The sequence below is a fragment of the Melospiza georgiana genome, chromosome 1 (assembly GCF_028018845.1).
Source record: "Melospiza georgiana isolate bMelGeo1 chromosome 1, bMelGeo1.pri, whole genome shotgun sequence".
NCBI classification, from domain to species: domain Eukaryota; kingdom Metazoa; phylum Chordata; class Aves; order Passeriformes; family Passerellidae; genus Melospiza; species Melospiza georgiana.
In genome coordinates this window covers 52,541,511-52,563,102 of record NC_080430.1, presented here as the reverse complement: position 1 = coordinate 52,563,102, position 21,592 = coordinate 52,541,511, and the positions used below count along the sequence as shown (strand labels likewise).

The window sequence follows — 21,592 nt, the reverse complement described above, 5'->3', positions numbered from 1 at the left end:
TTGGCTCTGCCCTTGCCCATAATGGGAAAGCACTACCTGCTCTTCCCCTGCTCTGCCTCCAGAGCAGGCTCTCACATTCCCAAGGGAAGATAAAGTGCATTTATCTGCTCCACACCACTGTTTCTCCAGGGCTTAGAGGCCATCAGTGGTGCACATATTACCACTTGGAATCTCTGTCTCAGTCCTTTTCCATCCTTGTGCACCACCACCCTGCTTATGTTCACTGTGCTCTGTTGTGCCATGTATTCCGCTTCACAGTCCCACCCTACTCTGTCTCATCCTCTCACAGCTTTCAGATCCTCCTGACAAAATTTTACTTGTTTTCTGTCTCTGATTCTGCCTGGCCAAAGGCAGGTTTCTTCATCTGATCTCCCCGTCTCCTATATGTGCAGTTCAGTCCTGTCCTCCCCTCCTGGCTGGTCTGATCACCTGCCCAGATCTTTTTCTTCAGTCTTGTTACAAACTGCAGGCAGGTTGGAAAGCTACTGCTCTAATTTAACAGTGTTTGGTACTCACCATGCTCAGGTCTGAGGCAGTGCACACTACACCTAGATTCAACAGCATGTGTTCAGACTTCCAACTATCCACTGAAATCAATAACAGGAGCCCAAATAGGAATTCAAGGCCTAAATGTTTCATTGGCAATGGGCTTTGGTGCTGTAATGATACTCTGAATGAACTTAACCTTCCTTAATCCTTCCAGCAAGCACGTTTGTCATCTCACCATGGACTGCAAACAGTTTGCATTTACAAATGATCCATCTTCCAGGAAAAACATAATCCCTCTCAGCTCCTGAGTTCTCTAACACAAGCATTAGTATCTTTGCTGAGGGGATAAAATTCCATTCTTTATTGAGAAAACTGAACAAAAACGCATTTGATCTGATTGACACAGCTATTCTGGTTGAATTGGTAGTATGTTTAATCAATAAACTTTGCCCTTCAGAATACTAATGTTTATCTTGTAGTTGCTGCTTCTCAAAATACTGTTTGCTATAGAATTATTTTTTTAATATGATGGACAAATATCCGACTCCATCAAGAAAGCCTGAAAGTCACAGTGTGTGACAGTGGGGCTGCTCTTTGGGAGCCCAGGTAGAACAGCTTACAGAGAACCACTCCACCTTCATTTCTCAGCATATCTGTTAAATGTGTTATATTTTCTTTCAAGTGGACATAGACTTCCAGTGGAGTAGTGACTATGGCTATCGTGGACTTTTATTTGGAGGTCTCAAAGCATAATCCAGTAAGCAGCCATTCTGTTTCAGTTCAGTGAGGTGTACTTAATGTCATTAGTTATGGAAAAGTGACTTCTACATGCAGTTTTCAGATATTAATGAAGATCAATGGGTGTAATAGAATCCTAAAATATGAATCAGGCACATTTTTTCTAATCAGTGCCGTACAGCTCAGTAATAGCCATCCACACAAAAAATAAGTTGTAGGAGGTATAAACTCTTACAAGAGCACTGGTAAGAGGGCTATTACATCTAGACCATCTCTCTAAATCTCCACAAACTCTTACTGAAATATAATTATTGAAGATAGAGGCACTGGTATCAATATGCTACTGCATTTGGAGTAGGTTGTTGAAACTTCAACAAGTCCTGAGTCATATTCCCTTTAAAGTTTCATTTAAAGTCAATCACAATGATTAATTACTGGTGCAAGTGATGAAAAAAAAACCCTAGCCTTTATTCTGGGAAATTGGACTATAATTTAACTATTATTCAGCCAAGAAACTACACCTTTGTGTAAGCTGCTTGATAGTTAGAAAACAATGGTGTTTTTGGTTTTTTTTTTTCTTTAAACACACCCTGGATAAACAAATTGCTTTGAACAAGATACGGAAACTGCAGAAATATAATGCTGTGTTTGTCTTGGCAGGCTATTGCTACGTTCATGAATATTTTTCCTACCTTTTTTTAAATGAATAATGCTAGTGTAGGTTCTTAAAAGATACCAGTGATGATTTTCAAAGGCTTTAGACATTTACTGAATATTTTATGCACTTTAAAAGGGGTTTCTTTAACTTACTGATAAAGACTATTGCCATTTACATAATCATAAAAAAATCTCCAAATTCTCAAAATATATTTAAGGTGATCTTACAATTAGAATAGAGAGTTTGGAAAGCAATTAAGGATTTGGCTAATTTTTAACAGCACCTGTGAAGAAGGTAGTGAAATATTTTAAATACAAAATTGTAGTGGTACATAATTATTTACAGTTCATGCAGGGAAGCAAATGAAAATAATGTATTTGTTTGTTCATAATAAAGTGGTTACCTGCTTCACACACAGCCCTTGTGGAACTGAGTATTTCTCAATAGTATTAGAAACAACACAACTGTTTCAACAGAAACAAGGAAGTGTTCAATATAACCAGTTTATTTTTTACTTATTTAAAAATATTCAAATGTTCAAAATAAATAAGGTCTACAAAATACACACATCCATGTGCACTATGAGCGCCCCCTAGGAATTTTTATACCTGTTACTCAGTTTGAAAAAGGAAAATTGACAAAAGAGTGGCAGTCTCAAAAAGTAACGTATGGTCTTACATTTCAGGAAAGAGAGGTAGCTGTGTAAAAGAAATATGTTAATATTGGCAACCGCTGGTGAGAGAATTCAGGCAATATTATTGAGGAACACCTAAGATTCCACAGAGAAGCAGTATATTATGAATATTTCAGCTGCACTACAAGCTTCAATCAGGTAAAATAAAGCTTTGTTACTGTTACTGCTCCTGAAATGGTTTTATTTTGTTTTAAAGTATATATATTTGTTTCTATACAGAGATTCTTGAAGCTCTGGAGTTTTAAGCTTTTTGAACACAGTAACAGAAGAGACACTAGAATCAGGATGTGAAAGAAAGGGCTGTTTTTTTAGCTAGGCACCTTGCCTCCCACAAAAGCCTTATCTTGTTTCTCTGTTGTGTCAAGCTGCTTCGCCATCAAGCTGCAGCAGGGTGGAGGGAAAGTGTTCACTTCTCGCCTAGACAAGCTCCAAGGGGCTCTGCTGCATCTCACACTTCTGCTGAGAAAATGCCACATGCTGAGCCGAGCTCATTTGTATTTGAACTCCACTGAAGCTAATGGGCTTTCCCTGGGGATGAAGATGGCTTCTTGAAGCTAGGTATAAAAATGAAAGAAGACATCACTAAGGGGAGCTGAAACAGAACATAAAACTGTTTATTTTGAGGTCAGGAGATGTTTTTCCTTTTTCAGCTTATGTTGGCCTGGAAAGAATTTTATAGCATGGAACATCCATACCTTTATCTAGGCTGGATGATAAACTATGCACTGGGAGGCACATGCTTCCACACTGGGCAGCTTCCTCTTCCTCCAGCCCACTGCTTCTTCAATCTCACTCTTGCTAATCCGTCTATTGATTTCAGCCTTTCTTGCCTTAGCTGAAATCTTTTTTCAAAAAAAAAAAAAAAATTCTAACCCTTTATTAGTTCTCAAATTAAAGTCAGTAGTTATCTGTGTATTAATAATTAACTGAAATGCATTTTAGAGCTTGCTCTTCCCTGGGCACATTTGATAGTGGGCCATCAGCTGAAAATTTTGGCAGGGTCAGCCTTCAAGGGTAGTAGTGCCTTAGGCTGCAAGACTCCAGACTTCTTTCCTAAGTTTTACTTATGCCTTAGTACTTTCTCAGCTCTCCCAGAATTTGTGCTGTCAGGATTTCTGCCTGTCTGCAGGCTGCCAGAGCACCTTTGGACACACAACAGCAGCACAGAGCACTCGTGCTCAGCACTGACATTCAGATTCATTTGATGTCCCTAAACATCTTTATGCTCTTCTTCATCTTTTCTATGAATAGTCATTGAATGTCTCCAAAACACTGTCTCCTAGGTCATGCAACACAGAAATTAGGAATGGGAAGGGAGTTTAGGGTTAGCCACACATCAGCACAGAGCTCTGAAAGCCATCCTTTTCAAACTTCTATACATTGCAGCCTTTTTGAAGTGATGCCTGACTTTGAATGGTTATGTTGAGACAATATAAGCTGATCCCTCTGAGGCAATACCCAGTGTAGAATGTGTCTTTCTCAATATGCCAGATGTAAGAAATTGTAACTTTTCAACTGAGATTATATAGACACCTGTGTGTATAATTGCCTTATTCAGACTTCACTGTTGGACAAAGCGATGGTCATGACATTTCCTTAGGGACCTTCCAGCAAATTGAACTAGAGACGTAAGCATTCATCTGAAAAAGCCATCTCACAGCTTCTGATTGCTTGGCATCCAACAGAGACAAAAATAAGTATCAAAATGAGTGGCCTCTTGTGCAGGCTGCCTGTGAGTACACAATGTCATACAGTGTGCAGGAACCTGTACACAGTTACTCCTTACTTACAGCACATGACCCAGGCCTGAGAGCACGTATGATTAATGGTGCCAGCTGGAAGACACTTGTAAACTCACCCAAAGTTCACTGTATGGAAAAAACAACCAGCTGATGATGTTTTGCTGCAATGGAGAGGGCAAGTTTCCTGCTTGAATACTACGATGACAGGGAAGTGGTGAACAAAGTTGTGAGTTGTGAGGATGTGCTAGTGGTTTTTTAATAGGTAACCCACAAAAGGACAGTGGGAGGTGTATCTCCTTCAGAAATGCTACTGGGAAAGGTCTGCCATTCAAAGGGAAATGGGGCAGTTCTCCCCCTTATCTATTTTGATTTTCCCCTGAGGAGTAAGTTGCTAGCTTGCCTACAAATAAAGAGCAAGAGACCTCAAATCCTCCTAAACTCAGAGAAGATCTGTGCCTTCCTCCAACTGTACACAGTGTCCAGCTGTGGTAAGGGTGCATAGGGCTTGGAAAAGGAGGCTCAAAGCACCAGGACAAGATGGTCATGGTGAAGGAAACACCCAAGGCATGACTACACCGGGCACCTGCAGCTGGAGAGATCAGCGCTGGAGCTGGAGAGTACCTCCACTCCAGTTTAGGATTTGTCATGAGACCTTAACAGGTAGATATCCCAGGGCTGTTACCAAGTGTGCTGAGGAAACGAAGGACCAGAACTCTTCTCTGAAATGCCAAAGGTTACCGCATGGGCACACAGCTCATGTTCCCACTCACCAGGCTGGCAGAGGGAGCACCTTATAGAATCACAGAACCACAGAATTATGTGAGTTGGAAAGGACTCTCAATGATTATTCCATGGGGAGGGACACCTTCCACAAGATCAGGTTACTCAAAGCCTCATCCAACCCAGCTTTGAGCATTTCCAGAGACAGGGCATCTACAACTTCCTGGGCAACCTGGTTCCAGTGTCTCACCAAACTCATGGCAAAAAATTTCTCCCATGTCCAACGTAAATCGACTCTCCTTCAGTTTCAAATCATTGCCATTCGTCTATTGCTACAGGTAAAAAATCCTTCCTTATCTTTCTTATAACCCCTCTTTAGTTAGGTTTATAAATGGCTGCTTTAAAGTGTCCCCAGAACCTTCTCTTCTCCGGGCTGAAGAGCTCCAACTCTTTTGATGTTCGTAGGAGAGATTCTCCAGCCCTCTGGGCATCTTTGTTGCCTCCTCTGGATTCAATCCAGAAGATCGCTCTTTCGGGAAGGGGTGTCGTGCTCACGGGCGACCCGCGCGGCACCAGGGAGGAACCCGGTACTGTCCCCTGGGGCCGGGGGCAGATGCGGGGGCGGTGACAGGGGCAGGGGGAGATGCGGGGCCCGGGGCAGGGGTAGATGCGGGGGCAAACGCGGGGGCAAACGCGGGGTCACGGATCCGCCACCACCGCCCCCTCCCGGCCGGGCAGGGCCGCGGGGCGGGGCCGGGGTCTGGGCGGGCCGCTCCTCTGCCCGCCCTCAGTGGCGGTGGCGGCGGCGTTCGGCCTCTTTGTGCCGCCTGCCCCAGCGCCCCTGGTCTCCGCCTCGCCTCACCCCGACGCTGCTTCGCTGGGCTCCGGCCGCCGCCGCTGTCGCTGAGGGGATCGGCGGGTCAGCCCGCCCTCGCCCTGCTGCGGGGCTTCCCCGCCTCCCTCCCCGCCCCGCCGCCGCTCTACCCCGCCTCGTCCCTCTGCCCCCGGTGCCGGCTACTCGCGGCCGCCTCCCCCGGCTGCTGCGAGCCCGCCGTGCGCGCTGCCGCCGGAGCTCCCTCCCCGCCGTCGGGGATGGCGCGGCTGGCAGCGCCCGTGCGCGCCTGAGGCGAAGGGGCGAGCCCGCCGCCGCCGCGGGAGGAGGAGGAACAGGAGGAGGAGGAGGAGGAGAGATGAAGCGCTTCCACCCTGGGGTCGCGCTGCTGCTCTCGCTGCTGTGGGAGGTGAGGTGGGCCGTGAGGGGAGCGCTGCCCTGCCCTGCCCAGCGGCGTCTGCGGCAGCCCCGGGTTCACCCGCGGGGTTCCGCCCTCGGTCGCGACCTGGAGCTGCGCGGCTGGCGAGGGGAGCTGCAGCCCGCACCGGCCGGCGTGATCTATTTCGGGGTTAATGCCTTTGCCTATGGGCTCGGCTCCACAGGCGGTGCGCGGTCAGGGGTGCGGGGGAGCTGCGGGCCGGGCCGGGCCGGGCTGGGCGAGACGCGGCGCGGCTGCGGGCGCGGTGCTCACGGGCGGCCGCGCTCGCCGGGGGTCCGGGGTCTCGCTGCTGGAGCACAGCAGGATTATCCGCGGTGTGATGGAGCAGAGTAACACGGGACCTGTACGCAGGGGCACGAGCTGCTGGGAGCTGCCCATTCCCAGCACACTGGCAGATTGTCCAGGGGACGTAAAGCCTGTCAGTAAGGGTTAGACGGAAGGCTCATCTCTTATTTTCATTATCCTCTTATTTTCATTTCCTGAGCAAAGTGTCCATTGCGAGGTCGGTGCGGCGGCATCAGCTTACGGGGAGCCGTGGCGGCACCGTGCAGCGTGGTTAAACTTCTGGGGAAAACCTGGATAGCGCAGCTTTCGTACTTAAAAACAACCAAACAAACAGTGAATTAGGAGCTTTCATTAATTGGAGGGGGGATTTGTGCCACGCAGTTCTAGAATAGTTTGGGTTGGAAGACGCCTTAAAGATCGCCTAGTTTAAACCTCCCTCCGGTGGGCTGGGATGACACTGGATCGGGGGCTGGGGAAGCAGCTCTTTATTCCAGCGGGCGGATGGGCAGATGTTTTGTGGGGCGAGCTGTGTGTCGGTGTGTGGTTTACCCTCGGGGCTGGGGGCGGGCAGGGGACAGCAGTGTCCCCCGGGACAGAGCCGTGCTGCCGTGTGCCGCTCCCGCGCGGGGTCACCGCCGGCACCGTGCCGGGCTGGCTTCGGAAACACCCGTGGGCTTGTCTTGGGTACATCTCCACGCTCTTAAAGCCCAGAGGCAACGTGGCTGAAAGTGTCAGAGAGGTGAAAGGGCTGTGCTGCCTCTGTGATAGAGCAGTTTAGACAGGAAATTAATTTATTTTTTTTTTTAAACGGCATACCACCAAACCCATACATGGAAACCGGAGTGCTGGCTGTGTAGTTACTGCTTTTGGTAATGGATGTAATTCATGCAAATGATGTTTACTACATGTTTATGCCACCTACGTAGATGAATGGTTTCTGGTGTGTTGCCCACTGTGCCATCCAGCATCATGCCATTAAAACACTCAGATCAAAATCATTGCTTAATGTAAATAAGTGTAACTCTTTACAGGCTAATTGATTTGCATCTCTTTTCCCTGGCTGTAAACCTGGCCTTGGTTCTAGCCCTCAACTGCTCTTGACTCCACAGTAGCTCTTCAGAAAGCAGGAATAGCAGAATGTCGATTAAATGAAACAAACACCACCATTTCCCTGAGGGATTGTGTTCATCTGAGACGCTGAAAGGTTTCACCCCTCCAGGATCTCTTTGATTAGATGTGTCTGCTCTCCTAACGTGTATTCTGCTGAAAAAGATCATTCGTGCCCGAAAAAAGTAATTTGCATAAATCCTCATTGGATCTAGCCAGTGGTGCTGTTATTTAAGCTTTTCTACTGGTTTTAATTGTGGGGTTCCCCCCGCCCCCTTTTCCTTTAATCTTGAATGCTTGTTTTGCCATCTGGTTTTGTGGTATTTTTTTTTCTGTCTTGGAAGCTCTTAGGTTGCCTATTAAAATGACATGGCTTTGTAAATAAGGCTGTATTCTACATGCCCAGAAACAGAATGCTGGTTGTTTAAATAACTTAATCGGAGACATCTGGTTGCTTTGAAGGTTTTTGGTGCATGAAACTTTCGCTGTCTTCTGCACAAAGTTCTGTGCTGGTTATTATCTGAAATAACATTGTTGCAATTGTTTTAAATCTGTTTGCAGCTTCAACATGGTCTTAGTTATTATTGGACAGAGCATGAGCTGAGAAGTGTGGTTTTCATTCATCATTTTGCAAAAGGCTCTATTACCCAGGTGCTGTGGGGAGGAACCCATTTAGTCTGTCAGAGCACCGTGCAGTGGTTTGCTGGTTCTAGCTGGGTTTTCCTTGGGTAGATGACCCAAAATACTTGTTGTAAAATGTTTGTGTATTGCAAAACCACTATTTCTGGTTATGTTGATGAAAGGAATGAACTCCTTCACAGTTAAGTATACATCAGGTTCGTGGTGGGTGTGAGTTTGGATGTGGGCACTGTGTGTGTCGGTGGCTTTCAGGCTGGAGCCTCGTCAGTAGCTGGCTCTGGCAGTCTCCCACGAGCAGGTGAGGGTCTGCTGTTCCTGATGAATAGGGGCTTGAGGGACCAGGGGAAGGAGTTTCCATGTGCTGGTCGCTGGTTTCATGAAGGTGACAAAAGGCATCACCACCAAAGCAGGATTTACACATAAGAAGTTGCTGTCTCTTGGTGCTGAAATGCCTCTCCTTGTTCTAGACAAGCTTGAGATGTGCTAATTACAGAAACACACCCAGAGCACTGTGATGGTGGGAGAGCGGAGTTAATTTTGAGTTTTCTTGTGTGACGGGGGTTTTTTCACTGCAACCACAAAGACCATGGTGGAAGAAAAATCTCCAACCCCAGGACCCAGAAAGCTCTGCTCTGAGAAGACATTACTGGGGGAGAAAAGCTAAAGATGTCCTGTGTTTTGCTCATGACTTAATTGCAGTTGAGCAGTTCAGCAAGTAAGGTAAAATGAGGTGGACAATTTGACAGGTAATTTTGGTTCTGGTAGGAGGAAGTGAAGACTGTTGAATCATTATCTGTCTTTTTCAAATTAATTTGGCTACTTGGAGCTAGCAGTGTGTCATTAACTGCAGTTGCTTGAAGTGCACCTTTTCACCAGGAGCCTGGATGACTGGGATACCCACAGTGCTGGGCTGTATGATTTCTGCACTCTCAAATAACCACGAGTCTTGCTTGCTGGCTTGGCTCGTGGTTCTGACAACAGGACTGTATTTCGTCTCAGTTTTGGCTCTCAGTTTTGCAAAAAGATGTGAAGAGGTCCTTGAAGTGATGACTGTTTGGAGCATGTATATCAAGATTTTCTGCTTCTCTTTTATCGGTGATCCCAAGGGCTTTGGTTGTCTGAGCTTAAATGTGACTTTAATGAATAGTGATGTCTTTGGAATGGGGAAAAAATAAAACTGAACAGGCAGTCCCCCCACCCCCTGATGAAGCAAGCTTATTTTCAGCCTGAATGAGGGCACCAGTGTCTCTGTGGGGCTTACTTCTCAGACTGAGTGCTTGCTTTCTGTCACAAGCTGTAGAAGTGCTGGATGGAGGAGAGCTCGGTAGCTGAAGCTCAGCTCAAGGATGGGGAAGCTGAACAGAGCTGTTGCAGGCTGACAGAGGACCCTGTCTGTGCTGCAGTGGTAATAATGGTGTTTTATTGTTGCTGCTGCAGAGAAGCTTGCTGGGCAGCCTCAACTTTCAAAACTGTCGAGTAATTTTAGATGCCTAAACCTCTGATTGGCCACTATATTGCATCCAGGAGAATCTAGTGATCAGTAGAGGCTTCTTGTTAATTTGTCAGATGGAAGATACTATGCAAGAATCAAGTGCCTTTATTAAAAAGAACAAGAAAATGGACGTGTCATAGGAACAGCAAAATGTGTTATCTTGAAAGAAAATTCAAATACTCCCGACAGTCTGTCATACAGGATTTGTTTAAGTAAAAGCAAAGTTGGCTGGTGCTCCTCAGTTGGTTATCTGCTGGGTTGAGCTTTTTAGTATTCTTTTTGTAAGTGGGCTTCAACAGAAGAGATTTTATCAAATCAGAGAAACCAAAAATTTCTGTCCTTCCTGAAGAGGTTTGTTTCTAGTTTTAGTTTGATTGTTTGTGTTTTGGTTTTTTTTTTTTTTTTTTGGGTTTTGTTTTTTTAATCCTTGTAGGAACAAGAACATTAAGATGAGGAAAGCCACCAGTCTTAAAGAAAAAACCTACACATTTTAATCATGGTAGGCACAGGTGGAGTTCAAGAATTTGTGAGGATTATGGGGATCACTACATCCTCCCTTCCTCCCTGTTTCAGTTATTTTTTTCTATCCATTAGTTGGTCAGGTTTTCCTTTATATAAAGGACCGTAAGAGTGTATGTACCCTTGAAAGTGCAAATGTGCATGCACACCAGTGTTGCTGTCTCTGAGCTGTCCCTCTCTGTGGAATACTGTGGATACTGCCCTGTTGATGTTTTAACTCATGTTCTTTCAGTGATGTCACTGTCATGTTTTCTGAAAAATCCCTTCACCGGGATTTCTTCTCCTGGGAAGCTGAGAAGCCTTAGAGGGAAATGAAAACAATAATTATCTGGTTGCTTCTCCTGTGTTTGCTGCTTTGGAATGTGGTCTGGAGGTTGTTTACCACCTGGTCATTGTTTGATTGGTTTCATGTGACTTGTTTTAACTTAATGACCAATCACATCCAGCTGTGTTGGCACTCTGGAAGCAGTCATGAGTTTTCATTATTCTTGTTACCCCTTCTGTGAGATCTATCTGTATTCTTTAGTATAGTTTTAGTATAGCATTTCTTTAATATAATAATAGTATCATAAAATAATCAATTAGCCTTCTAAGAACATGGAGTCAGATTCATCAATTCCTCCTTTGTCCTAGGGACCCCAGCAAATACCACACCGTGGGGGCTGGGGGGAATAAGGGGAAAAATCTATCCCAAAAATTCTGCTACAGAGTTGTTAGTGCAGATGTGGCCACTAACCCTCTCCTCCTTTTTGGTTTTGGTTACATAACGGATTTAACAGCTTAAACAATTTCTGGTGGGTTTTTTTCCCTTACCCTCCTGCAGCTGGTTGCAAAGCAGCTATTGCATTGCAGAGCGAAGGCAGGAAAGAGCTTTCTTAGGATTTATAGCTTGGAGATCCAAGTGGTGCTGGCAAGGCTCTGCTGCCTCTTGACAGCAGCGAGATGGGCTGTGATTTCCAGGCGGCAGGACTGAGCTCACACACTTTTCTCACTTTGCTCCTGCTGAGGAGGAGACAGATTCGTGTTGGTGGTGGGTAGGGAATGGGTGGCCGACTGCCATTTGCATCCTCTAAGAGTAGCTGCAAGTGGGGTTTTTTGGGCTTGGTTGGCGTGGGGTTTTTTTGTTTAAATTAGAAGAAGCATCTGTAAAACCTGTTTATATTTTCTTATGGCAGTCGAAAATATTTAGCACTTTCTGTTGTGCTTTCTTCATAAAAGGGAAGTTGTCTGACTCTTTTTCCTCTTCCCACTTTCCGCTCAGCTAATGCAGGTGGCTGGAAGGTTAAACTTGGCCAAAGCAAGCCCTTAGAGTTCAGGTGCTCTTTTAAAATGGTTTTAACTAAAGTCAGTAAAAAAAAACAGGGTGAGTTGAAACTCTTTGGTTTAATATAAATTCATTTTGGTTTTCTCCAGTAAGAAGATGCTTAGAAAAACTGCAATGAGTATGCCCATATAGAGGCTTGCTCTGGTCATCAGCGTATGCTGAATTACAGACAGAAAGAGATTAGTGCTTAAGCTTATGCTACAGAATTTAAAAGAAATAAATAAAAAAATTTTAAAAATATATCTTACTGGGGCAAGATGGCTACAAATTTACTTCAAATTTGTTGTGATATAAAAAGTAAAATCCATATGAAAAACCACTACATAAAGCTAGCATATTTTACTTTTTTTGTCTAATTTTTGACAGCACTGTGTTGCTTTGTATGCTCAGCAATGCAGCTGAGTTTGTTTTGCTGAAGGTTTTGTTGAAATCCTGTTAGAGTTTGTTATAGCAAATATAAACTCTCTTTGGACTAGCAAGAGGCAAAGCCTTTCTAAAAGCTTTTTTTTTTTAAATTGCTTGAATAGTGTTTTTTGGGAAATGAATCTTGGGTCTGTCTGAAGTCTGGGGACACAGCCTGGGATCTTGGGCATTAAATAGCGTTTAAAGATAAGAAAGCTAAGGTCTTAAACAGTGGATATTATCACTTTCCTGATACCAGAACAGTAAGATATGAGATGAAATGCTGTGCCTAATATTTCAGAAGGCCATGAGAGGACAATCTGGGTTTTTTGAATGTTTTTTTCCTTTTTGAGAACAATATATCTTGACAGGTTTCTCACATATTAAATGGAAGAGTTATCACTGCTGAGTTAAAAATGTCTTTCTTCAGAAGTGTGTCTTCAGCTTCATGCTAAATGGGTGTTAGCCACACCTGTATTTTAAATAGCTCAACTAAAAATCTCTTCCTTCTTTCTCAATGACTCAGCTTTCAGTCTGGTAAATTTTTTAAAGGACAGGAACTAGCAAGAAGTGGTTTCTCATCTGTGTCTCATGCAGTAGAGGTGTGAGTTGTTGCTGGTGGTCTCTAATCCCTGCTTTTGGCAGCTCCTGCAGCTCTAGTGACCCTGGGACCACTAAAGGATCATATCAGCCCACTGATGCTGTGAATGACTAAGCCACAAAAAAGGGTCTGGGGGAGAAAAGTGAGAGGGAATCGTTTTCCATTGGCTCAGCAGAGGTTTGTGCCTTGGTATAGCATCATGGAACTTGCTGCAAGGGAGGAGACAGAATGTATGGCTTGGAGCAGGACTGCTCATTTTGGTAGCACACTTCTTGTTTCAAAACATTAGGTATCTCCTAATGGGAATCATAAAATCCTTTCGGTTGGAAAAGACCTTTAAGGTCATGGAGTCCAATGGTAAACTTAACACAGCCACATCCACTGATAAACTGTGTCCCTAGATGATGCTGCATTTCTACTGGAGTGGAAGGCAATCATGGAAACCTTTTCTGTGCTCTGCTAGAAGGGAAAACTAGCAGAGTGTGATTTTTTTTTTTTTTTTTATCTTTGCCTGAAAGATGCCATTAGATACTATTCTGGAAAAGTTAGTCTTACCATTTTCCCAAATCACCTGCCACATGTCTCTTAGAGCAGAAGTGCTCAACCAGGAGCTGATGTGCTCAACCAGTCTTTTCCCTCTGTGAGCCAGGAGAGGGTCGTGGATGGACACTGTACTTCTGGGGAAGCTCCAGCATCATTTGCAATATGGGAGGGACTGTTGTCCTCAAGTCCAGCCGAGGGTAATTACAAACACAGCACTCCTCTGCTGCGCCCTTCACTCCACCTTGTTGAAGTGAGGGGAGAACGACCAATCCTTTGATGCATCGAACTCCATTTATTGATCGATCCGCCAGCTTAAATAATAGCGTTAACGAACTTCATGCATATTCCAAAATCCAGGTTCATGATAGGCTAACAGAGAAAACTCTAACCACTCCTTTTGTTTTACTACACCGTTGATTGTTTACACAAAATAAAACCAGTGTTCCCACTGTGATATGAACGGTTCCCAAAACTTCCACATCTGTTCTCAGGGTGCCATCTTTTCCCAGAGAGGGTGTTACACTTGTTATGGGAAGACTGCCTGAGAACCTTATTGTTTATACAGTGATGCCTGAGAGAGTCTAATTGTTTATAGAAGTCAGGCTGGGAACTGCTTTGGAACTGCTTTGCAACTACCTTTTACTTTTCTCTCAATTGCATGGCTTCATGGCCTTTTTCTTTAAGCCATGCTTGAACTAAACTCCTGACACCACCACTCTCATTTGGAGGTCTAAAAAAAAACCCCAAAGCCTTGGCCTTTCATTGAAAGTGACTGTGAAGTGATCTGGGCCTTAGTTTTCAAGTTCAGAGGAAGTTTCCAAAGGAGTGGAAAGTGGCCATTTGTGAAGGGTGATGAAGCAGGGTGATGGGAGCATACCTAGACTCCAGTCCTGGCTGCACACGAGCCCTCTGGAAGCAGCTCACTGTTTCCAGCTGGAGTAGGAAAGATGCTGTGCCAGCTGGCCTGGTCTCCCACCTCTGACATTGATAGGCATCAGGCAACTAAAGAGCTGGCAATAGTATTGGGGATGGATCCTTCATTCCAAGGTCTTGCTGCTGGAATAAGATGTGAGGGCTGCGGACTCCAGGAATGTAGCCAATACCTCTCAAGACTTGTCCTTCTAAGGTAATTACATTTTATGTTTTCTTATGCCTTTCTAGTTACATGCATTCCAGTCTGGATCTTCCCTGGGAGTATGAAGAAGTGGAGAACCCTGAAATGAAATTAGTATGAGAGGAACATGAGCATGTTGGGAAGGTGTTAGGGATCTCACAGATAGCAGGCTGAAGGTGATGAGTAGCACATGTTATACTTGATGTGAGAGGAGCATTTTCTTGTGCATGTTCGTCTTTTTGGGCCTCAGCCAGTGGCACTGGCACCCAAGGGAGCATGATGCTCTTGTAGGCCTCCTCTGCTTGGCTTGGTGTTGCCAGCAGTGTGCTTATAGTGACAGGCTTGTGCTGCTGTGGGGTTAAGAGCAGGTCGTGTGCCTGTGATCCAGAGGGCTTGGTTGCAAATAAATTAGGAGCTCTGTCAGGGAACATATACTAGCAAAGAAAAATAAAATCAATGAGTGTAGTAGCAAAGATGGGCTTCTTTTGAATGGCTGCAGACTTTGGGTATTTTGGCTGGCACTGTTGTGTCTTGCTACATGCATGTCTGATGGTTGTAGGTACACCAACAAAATTCCTCTGTGTATCCTGGTCTGAGTCAGTTTTTCTCCCTTTCTGGACAGGAGATCCTTGTGTAACTAGGTGTTTATAACCAGGTGTTTATACCTTGCTGGTTTTTGCACAGTCCCTTCAGTGTCAACACAAGAGATCCAACTGTGCAGCACTGTTTAGACATGGTGATGCAACAACAGACAGTGTAAGGGTCTGTACCTGGGGAATTGCTCCGGTGTTGCTCAGTGTTTTGTTTCTCCCAATTTTGTTAAATCTCTTCACTAAAGTGGATAGAAAACCTGTTAACTTAGTGAATTCTTTTCTGATTTCCTCATTATATCTGTAAATGTAAATTATGTCTGTACATGTGGTGTTTCTCAGTCTGGTTGGTGGGTGACTGTAAGGGCTTCAGCTTTTGATGCAAAAACCAGGCAAGGATGAGTCAAGCAAGTGTTTTCTTTCATTTCTGCTCCTTGGGGGGAAAAATACATTGCTCATTGCTACAGATAATTTTCTCAATACTGGTGTGAGTGAGATCCAGGAATTTGCTGCTGGCCCTCTTACAGTGTGAGTTCGCAGCTCAGGGCCTTATTTCCCTGCTGCAATTGGAGCCAGGGGTTTAACCTATTGCAGGAAGGGTAATGGGTGTAAAAGTCCACCTTCTGTTGTTCAAGTGCTATTAAGTTTGGCAGAATCTCTGTCCAAAAGAGAGAACACATGATCTCTGAACATGCTGCTTTCAAATGGTCAGACAATTGTCTAACCTAAAAAAAAAGTGGGGGAGGATGGGTGTGTGGGAAGTTTTAAATCTACTTTTTCGAGGTCTGCTTTTCTTTTTCAGGCTGACATAAGATGGTACTATCTTGAGTGCTGTCTTGCCTATCCAAACATTTATCAGTAAAGATAAGCATGATTTTCAGTGTTTTGAGCAGCAGTGGTGCAGAGGATGCCTGCTGATCCCAAATTATGCCTACTGCCATGATGGGCTGCACCGTGTGCAGTGGGGTTTTGCATCAGGGGCCCCAGTTCTGCTCTCATCTGCTTCTTGACTAAAGCAATTCGCATCTCTTGGCTGTGATACAGAAATACTAATAGCACATGGGATTAGGTTTAAACTCTTCAGAACTGGGTCATCCTGCATTTTGAGATAGCATAAGATAACGCTAGACGTTAGGCTGCTTCATTTTTATTTTTTTTTCTGTAGCTGAAACTATAGCGGTCTCTGTTCCTAAACTTGTGTAGCATGTGTCCCTGCATAAAGTATGTTACAGTGCTACTCTAAGGCTGCATGTGTTTGCCTGCATATTTCTTAGCATGACCTGTATTTCTAGGGAAGCTGGGGAGCAGGAGAGGCATAAGTGCCTAATAATAGCGAGCTACTACAAGTTGCATAATGTTGAAGAAAACCTCAGGCAGTTTGGGGCTTTCGCATAATGCCAGCACCATGCAACCAGCTGAACTTAGTGCTGAACTTGCAGTATGGTGATAGAAAAGTGTTTCAGAATCTGTAGGTGATCTGTAGATCTTGAGGCTTCTGTTTTCTGAAATCCAGGTCTTAGATTTGTTTTTTCATGTGCTGTAGGTAATACTTCTGACTCTGACTCCTTAAAGCCCAGGGTGAATATTAGCAAGTTGGGTCTCCCTATACCATGTATGTGGCAATCATTTGAACAGGTATCTCAGTGTTCCTAGAAGGCATTGCATGGGATCCTGAAAATGTTGTAAGAGACACATTCAAATATGCCCAAAACCTGGCTGGTGAAACTTCCTGGCGTGGCTGTGCTGACCCACACTGCCAGCTCTGTGTGCATGTATACCTGTCACAAGGCATCCTGTGGGAACACATTTAGGTTGCAGCTTCACCTGGTTTTCCTTGCGGACAAAAACCATGGGCACACCATGTGGCACAAAGCCAGGGGGATTTGGATTAAGCTTGTTTTAATTCTGTAGTAATCTTGACTTCCTATTTTTATTAAAGCCCTAATCCTGGGCTCTGTCCAAAGGCCATTAAAAGTCAATGGAGACTTCCCACTTGCTTCCAGTGAGTGCTGGGACGGGCTGCCTGGAGGATTTGCTGTCTGAAGCAGCCTGAGGTGCAGGTGACCTTTGCTCTGTGCAGCTTGTGGAGCCCTGTGGGCAGGGATGGTGGTGTCTGCCCGGGGCTGAAGGCACACACAAGCAAGTTTGCTTGCCTTGAAGCAGCCCTTGGTGTCACTCCTCTGTGCACCTGCAGCGTGCAGCACTGTGCCCACCCTGGAGCTGCCGCCGTAGCTCTCCTTGGGGGAGCAGCAGCTGCTTCAGCCAGCCACGGCCCCTGTCCACGTTGCGTAAGGAGGAGAGCATCGTAGTGATTATATAAAAGAGATTATGTAACTGGGTAATTTGGTAATCGCCTCTCTGGTGAACGCTAAGAATAGCTTGTGAATATGCATTTATTTCTGTGATAGCCATCCACAGTGATGGAGGGCTGGGAAAGGTGGGTGCTGGGCAGTGGCACAGGGGGAAACACTTGTGCCTGCTGTGTGTGTTTGCAGAGACTTTGCAGCTCTGTTGCTCCTGTGCTGCTGTGGTGAGACGCAGCAGCTGCAGGTCCCCCTACTCCACACTGTGGTGTGACCTGCTCCACAGGTGCGGTGAAGGTGTCCAACTGCTTTTGATAAGGCTGTGCCACCTGCCTGTGGCATCTGTACGAGGCTGTGCAGTGCAAAGGCAGAACAGATGATGGAGGAAGGAACACATGTTGCTTCTCCATGGATTGGGGCCATTTTTTGCTTTCTCTTGCTTCCCAGAGCTGTCTGGTTTTCATGCTGAAGTTGCCAGTACCTCTTCCCCCCACCCCACCCTGAGAAGTGTCTGGGAGGTGCTGGACAATTTCCAGGATCCTGGTGAGGAGCAAGAAGGCTCATTGCCTGCTTTGAGACAACTGAGAAGAACATGTGTGCTTCAGCCCCACTCTTACTTGCATCTCTGTTCATGGGTTTATTCCTTTCTTGCAGAAGGGAAGGTGACTCATAAAAAAAGAAAAAATTATCAGATGGTGCCAAACCAGCGAGAGCTCTCTGATGCTAATTGAAGTCAAGGGAGAAACTGTGAAGGAGATGGGTGCTGTTCCTTGTGGTCTCTTAGTCATGAGAAGGCTGTGCAGGGGTGAGCTCGGGAGAAGGCAGGAAGCTGGATGAAAGGCTGTGGCAGGGGATGAAGTGAGCAAAAGAAACTCTCTGAGCACCAGTGGTTCATTTGGGAACACTAGTCCTGGCTCCAAAAATGTTCTGCAGTTTTCAGATCAGTGTCTGGAGTCTGGGTGGCTGCTGCCTTTTTGTTGTGGGTTTGGGGTTATTTTTAAGTTTTCTTATGTGTGGTTTCAATTTGCCTTCCCAATCACTGTCCTGAAGGTACAGTTTGCCACCTTTTCTCATTGCTACAGCTATGTCTTCTCTACCTTGAATTGCTTTTTCAGCTCCTCATCTCTTGCTGCCTGAAGCTCAAGCTCTTTAACCTTATCTTCAAGCTGCCACATAATCTTCTCTCCACCTACAGGCTCTGACCTGGTTTCCTCCTCCTCCCATCCTTGCTCTGGACTGCTGTTCCACCCTTCTTGGCTTAGGATGGCTTTCCTCTCTCTTTTCTGTGTTATTGATTTCATGATTTGCAATAGTTTCCAGTTCCCTGGCTGCTGCATTCCTGTTTTAAATTTTTTTTTCTGTGCTTTCCTTTTTTATTTCTTTTCTAGGCTTTCTTTAGTTCCATCTATGATTCAGCCCTGGCACAACCACTTCCCACATGGGTTTTGCCTCTCCTGTCATTTCTTTACTTTTCCCTACTTGCAGAAGGAAAGGCTGTACCATCTGCCCTTAAAAGTGCCTTATAAATCCATTTCCCACATATTGCAGTTAGGTGTTGGATGCAGATTAAAAATAAAAAAAAAATTCCTTTTCCCTTGAAAGAAATACAGATTTCCATCCTGTCCCTTTTGCCTGAATATCTGTTTCCTGGCATGTTTTTTCTCATTTTAGGCTGGAGATTTGAGAGTTCAGTTTGCAGCTTCACCCCAGAATTCCCTTAGTGGAGTGGGTGATTCCTCGTTGCAGTTGGCTGTCTTGTACAGAACCCTTCTCCTTGGTGTTTATGCCTTCTCCTTTTAGTAGAGTATCAGCCCTGGAATATGCTGCTGTTGTTGTCAGGACAAAAGAGTGTTAGGGGAATATTCTTAATAAACATATGGCTGTTGCTTAGTGTAGATGGAAAGTAGGCAGAGGAGACTGTGTGCAGCATCCTGTGAACTGTAGGGGACAAGGGGCAGGCACAGACCACGGATAATATGAAATTATTTATGCCATGTACATTCTCAGATGCTTAATGGACTTAATTTTTCAGTCTCAAATCACACATCTGGAAAAAGATGTGACTAGAGTTGAGTGGTTTTGTGCAAAAGCATGTAAGGATGTGTTAGAGCTGTTACAGGAGCTTTTGTAAAGTGAGAAGTGTTTAATTTGTAACTGTACAGATACATTAAGAATAATGCTATCTGGACTGATAGGCAAGTGTGAAGTAGTGAAAAGATAACACAGTACATGAATTTTGGTTTCCTTAACTTTTTAAAACCAGTGAAACTGAAATGGTATCACATTTGCATCAATTTTGATGAAAGGTATGTATGTAAACTCCTGCCTAGGATCAAAGAAAACCATTAATTCTTAGTTTCATGTGGATAAGACAGTTCAAGGTGTGTAAGTATTGTATAAAAAGATATGAAGGCAGTTTTTACATTTGGTGCAGAGACACCATACAAGATTTTGCTTTATTTTTGTCTGCTTTGCCAGTGTCACATGCAGCATGTATAATCTGATTGACTTTAGTAGTAATGTTACCTTCCTTGTTCTGGAACCCCCAGGTGCAGGCTTTCACCATGTGGGTTGTTAGTGTGTGACAGATCCCCTGGGGTTCCTCTGGAGCATACCAGTTGTACTGGGTGTGAAGGCAGAACTCTCACTGGTAGGAAGGAGCAGAATGGGCTCCATGATTTGGAGTTTGAACTCCAATCCTAATTGGTCATCTGTTCCCTTTGAAGAAAATAGACTGTGAAGATACTAAATTTCTTATGGAGGTTCGAGTTCAGTTAAATAGCTTCAGTTAAGATATTTCCAAAAGCAAGTCCAATGGAGGAAAAAAAATGAGTAGTGTCTGCAAATATCCTGCTGTCAGGAAGTGCCTGATGGAGACAAATTAATAACTTTTAAGAAGTTCCCCTTTGAAATGTTCCTGCAGCAAGCTTTTAAAAAGATCTAGAGAGGCTTGAAAGCAGGAACCCTTTGTAAAAGGTCTTTCCTTCAAGCAAGAACATTTTGACATGACATGAAGCAAGGTTATGAAGGGACAATTAGTACTGGGTTTCCTGATACTGCCTAGAGAAAGCTTGGCAGCCTTTTTCCTGTGGTAGGGATACACTTGGGAATACACTTGTAATCTCAGTGTCAGTATTTGCAAGTGTTACTCTAGCCCTGCTGGTGCCTCCCTGGACATCTCTCTGAAGGTGACTGCCTCCTCCTGTGTGAGGGTTATGAACACCCTGATCTTGAGGAAGGACTGAGGTCTGACTCTGAAGCCATCTGCAGGAACAAATGACTATTCCAAGGGAATTGATCTCATGTCTGTGCCAGATGTGTCCAGATCTGACTCTCCCTCAGCCTGACAGATGTTTTTGCAGCCATTTGATGGCAGAGATGTACCACCTTTGTGCCTGTGGCACTGGTGTGCTGGTGGCAACGGGCAGGGCTGGCATCCTTCTGCTGGGCTGGGTGCAGCTTCTGCCTGCTCTGCCTGCACCTGCAAGGACAGAGGTGTTCACACTCAGATGCTCGTTCCTAGAACATGGGCTGAAGGTGGCAAAACTGCATCGTGTGCCTGACTTTAATACCTGGCTCTTCAGCTGCTGAAAAAAATCACTGTTCTTTTCTCTTTGTGTTATTCTGGGGGAGAAATTCTTTCTTAATGATGTCCTATACTCATATATGTTCTGTATTCATGGTAACAGCTTCTCCAGCTATCTGTCTTCCAAATTAGATTAAATCTATTTGTACATTTATGGTATTTCTTCATGCTTTATTCAAACACGAGTAATCAAATAAAGAACAATTCATGCTGTTATGCTTCAGAAGTCCTTGCCAGTAGTTAGATTTTTATGGGAAGACAGAATTTTGCAGTTGATTGTAATGGCAAAAATGTGCTTGACTACCATCTCTCACAAAAGGATTTCATAGTATTTAAGCAATATTAAATTTGTCATAGCATGTTCCAGTCACATCCAGTCCAGATGTGTAGCCTTGTACAGATAAGTAAGTGGGCAGAAAGTATTGAAAATGTTGTGCAGGGTTTGTAGCAGAATTAGAAACTTAAGGTTTCTGATTCCTGGTTTCCTAACCCAGTTCACTATAAGACAACTGGTTTGACTTTGCTATAAAGACTTTGCAACACGCCCTTCTTTTTCATGAAATTATAGACATGGGAATTTTTTTGGAAGTTCCAAGCAAGGCATCTTGTCAATGGCATGAATCTCTACAGGCATGTGAGTGGTCTGGAGGAAAAGTTCCTGGATTGGATTCTTCTCCATGAGGAATTAACAAATTGCAACCATTGTGTTTATTCAGTGTGTCCTGTTAGTAGTGAATCTGAGATCAATAGATAGCTCCAGATTCTTACCCTTAGT

General features: G+C 44.6%; 1 protein-coding gene across 1 annotated transcript in view; it reads left to right on the top strand.

The window, feature by feature from the left end:
• The first annotated feature begins 6,100 nt into the window (after window positions 1-6,100).
• Window positions 6,101-21,592, top strand: part of VOPP1 (VOPP1 WW domain binding protein) — a 62,739-nt gene continuing 47,247 nt past the window's right edge. The window contains exon 1 of the mRNA XM_058040270.1: window positions 6,101-6,282. Coding sequence (XP_057896253.1) covers window positions 6,232-6,282 — 51 coding nt within the window. The 5' untranslated portion in view covers window positions 6,101-6,231. The remainder of the gene's footprint in view (window positions 6,283-21,592) is intronic.